Raw genomic sequence first — 1,337 nt, forward strand, 5'->3', positions numbered from 1 at the left:
AGAATTTTTTTTATATTGCACTTGTATTAATTCAATATGTCTTTAATGCATTCGCCACAAAGAACACAGGACCAAGCTCAAGGTTCTACAGTGGATCCTTCTGTTACAGAGAACATTTGTATTGTGTGTAATGTGTTAATTACTGACGCACAAGAAATCTTAATTATCAACACATGTAGTCATGAGTTTCATAGAAACTGCATTGAGAATACTTAATCACTTTCGTCTGAATGTCCGTATACACAGCCACCTAAAAATAGTCCTCGGCCTAAACTAGGTAAAACAGGCAAACCACGAGGCGCAATGGCAAAAAATATAATACTAGACTTCATACTAGGAGCTTAGCGCAAGAATTTACACAACAATCTTCTTTAGATATTAATAGTTCGAACGCTCATGTTCTACCAGATGAGAGAACTTTTAGTCCTCAGGCTGATATAATACCACAAATTTCACAAGCCAATAATAATCAAAATGTTTCGAATAATATTGACTACGGTCAAATAAATCAAATGATTGAAAATACTATAACACGTTTGTTAGGGAATTTAAACCTTATTCCCAATCCTGCTAATCAACATCAACATATTCCAACCCGGACAAGACAAATTCAACCACCACCTGTTTCAGCAAACAACCCATACTTACAACCGCCTCAATACCATGTTTCTTCTGAACCTGTTCGTTCAAAAGGAAATCAGTTTGATTCTGTTTATAATCTAAAGGTAGATAAGATAACTGCGATTATTCAAAATTGGAACAAAGAGGAATTCCTGTATCGAGTTAGATCCCTTACTTCTGAAAATTTTAATGGAGATTTTAGTATTATTTGCAAAAATCTTCCAATGCTTTTGACCGGCAAAGCTCGAGACTGGTACTGGAGGTACCACAAGCAAGTAGAGAAAATAGAGTGGGCCGAGTTCTGTGCTGCATTGGGGTACCAGTACAAAGATTTTAAGTCAAATTTTGATGTAAGAGAGGAAGTAAGGAACCGTAAGATGAAACAGGGTGAAACATTTGAGACTTACTACGAAAAAATCTGTTCTATGCTTGATAGACTAGAAAATCCCATTCCAGAAACAGAACTGGTAGAAATTCTAACCAGGAATCTCAGGCCAGATATTAGGCATGAACTGTTTTACGTTCCAATCTACTCCATCGCACACATAAGAAAGCTTGTGCAGATGAGAGAAAATCTTTTGTCCGATGATCATTTTAGACGTCATTTAGTAACGAAACCTAACCCAAACTCGCTTCCAAGACGTGCCATTGCCGAGGTAGATTTTGAGGAAAATAAACTTGAAAATTCCTCCAGTTCTTATGACCTTTCTGTCGAC

General features: G+C 36.6%; 1 protein-coding gene across 1 annotated transcript in view; it reads right to left on the reverse strand.

The window, feature by feature from the left end:
- The window catches only part of LOC111679696, a 45,776-nt gene that overhangs the window by 42,032 nt on the left and 2,407 nt on the right, over window positions 1-1,337 (reverse strand). The window contains exon 2 of the mRNA XM_046954045.1: window positions 649-719. Coding sequence (XP_046810001.1) covers window positions 649-719 — 71 coding nt within the window. The remainder of the gene's footprint in view (window positions 1-648; window positions 720-1,337) is intronic.

The sequence above is a fragment of the Lucilia cuprina genome, chromosome 6, assembly GCF_022045245.1.
Source record: "Lucilia cuprina isolate Lc7/37 chromosome 6, ASM2204524v1, whole genome shotgun sequence".
In the NCBI taxonomy this organism is placed as follows: Eukaryota; Metazoa; Arthropoda; class Insecta; order Diptera; family Calliphoridae; genus Lucilia; species Lucilia cuprina.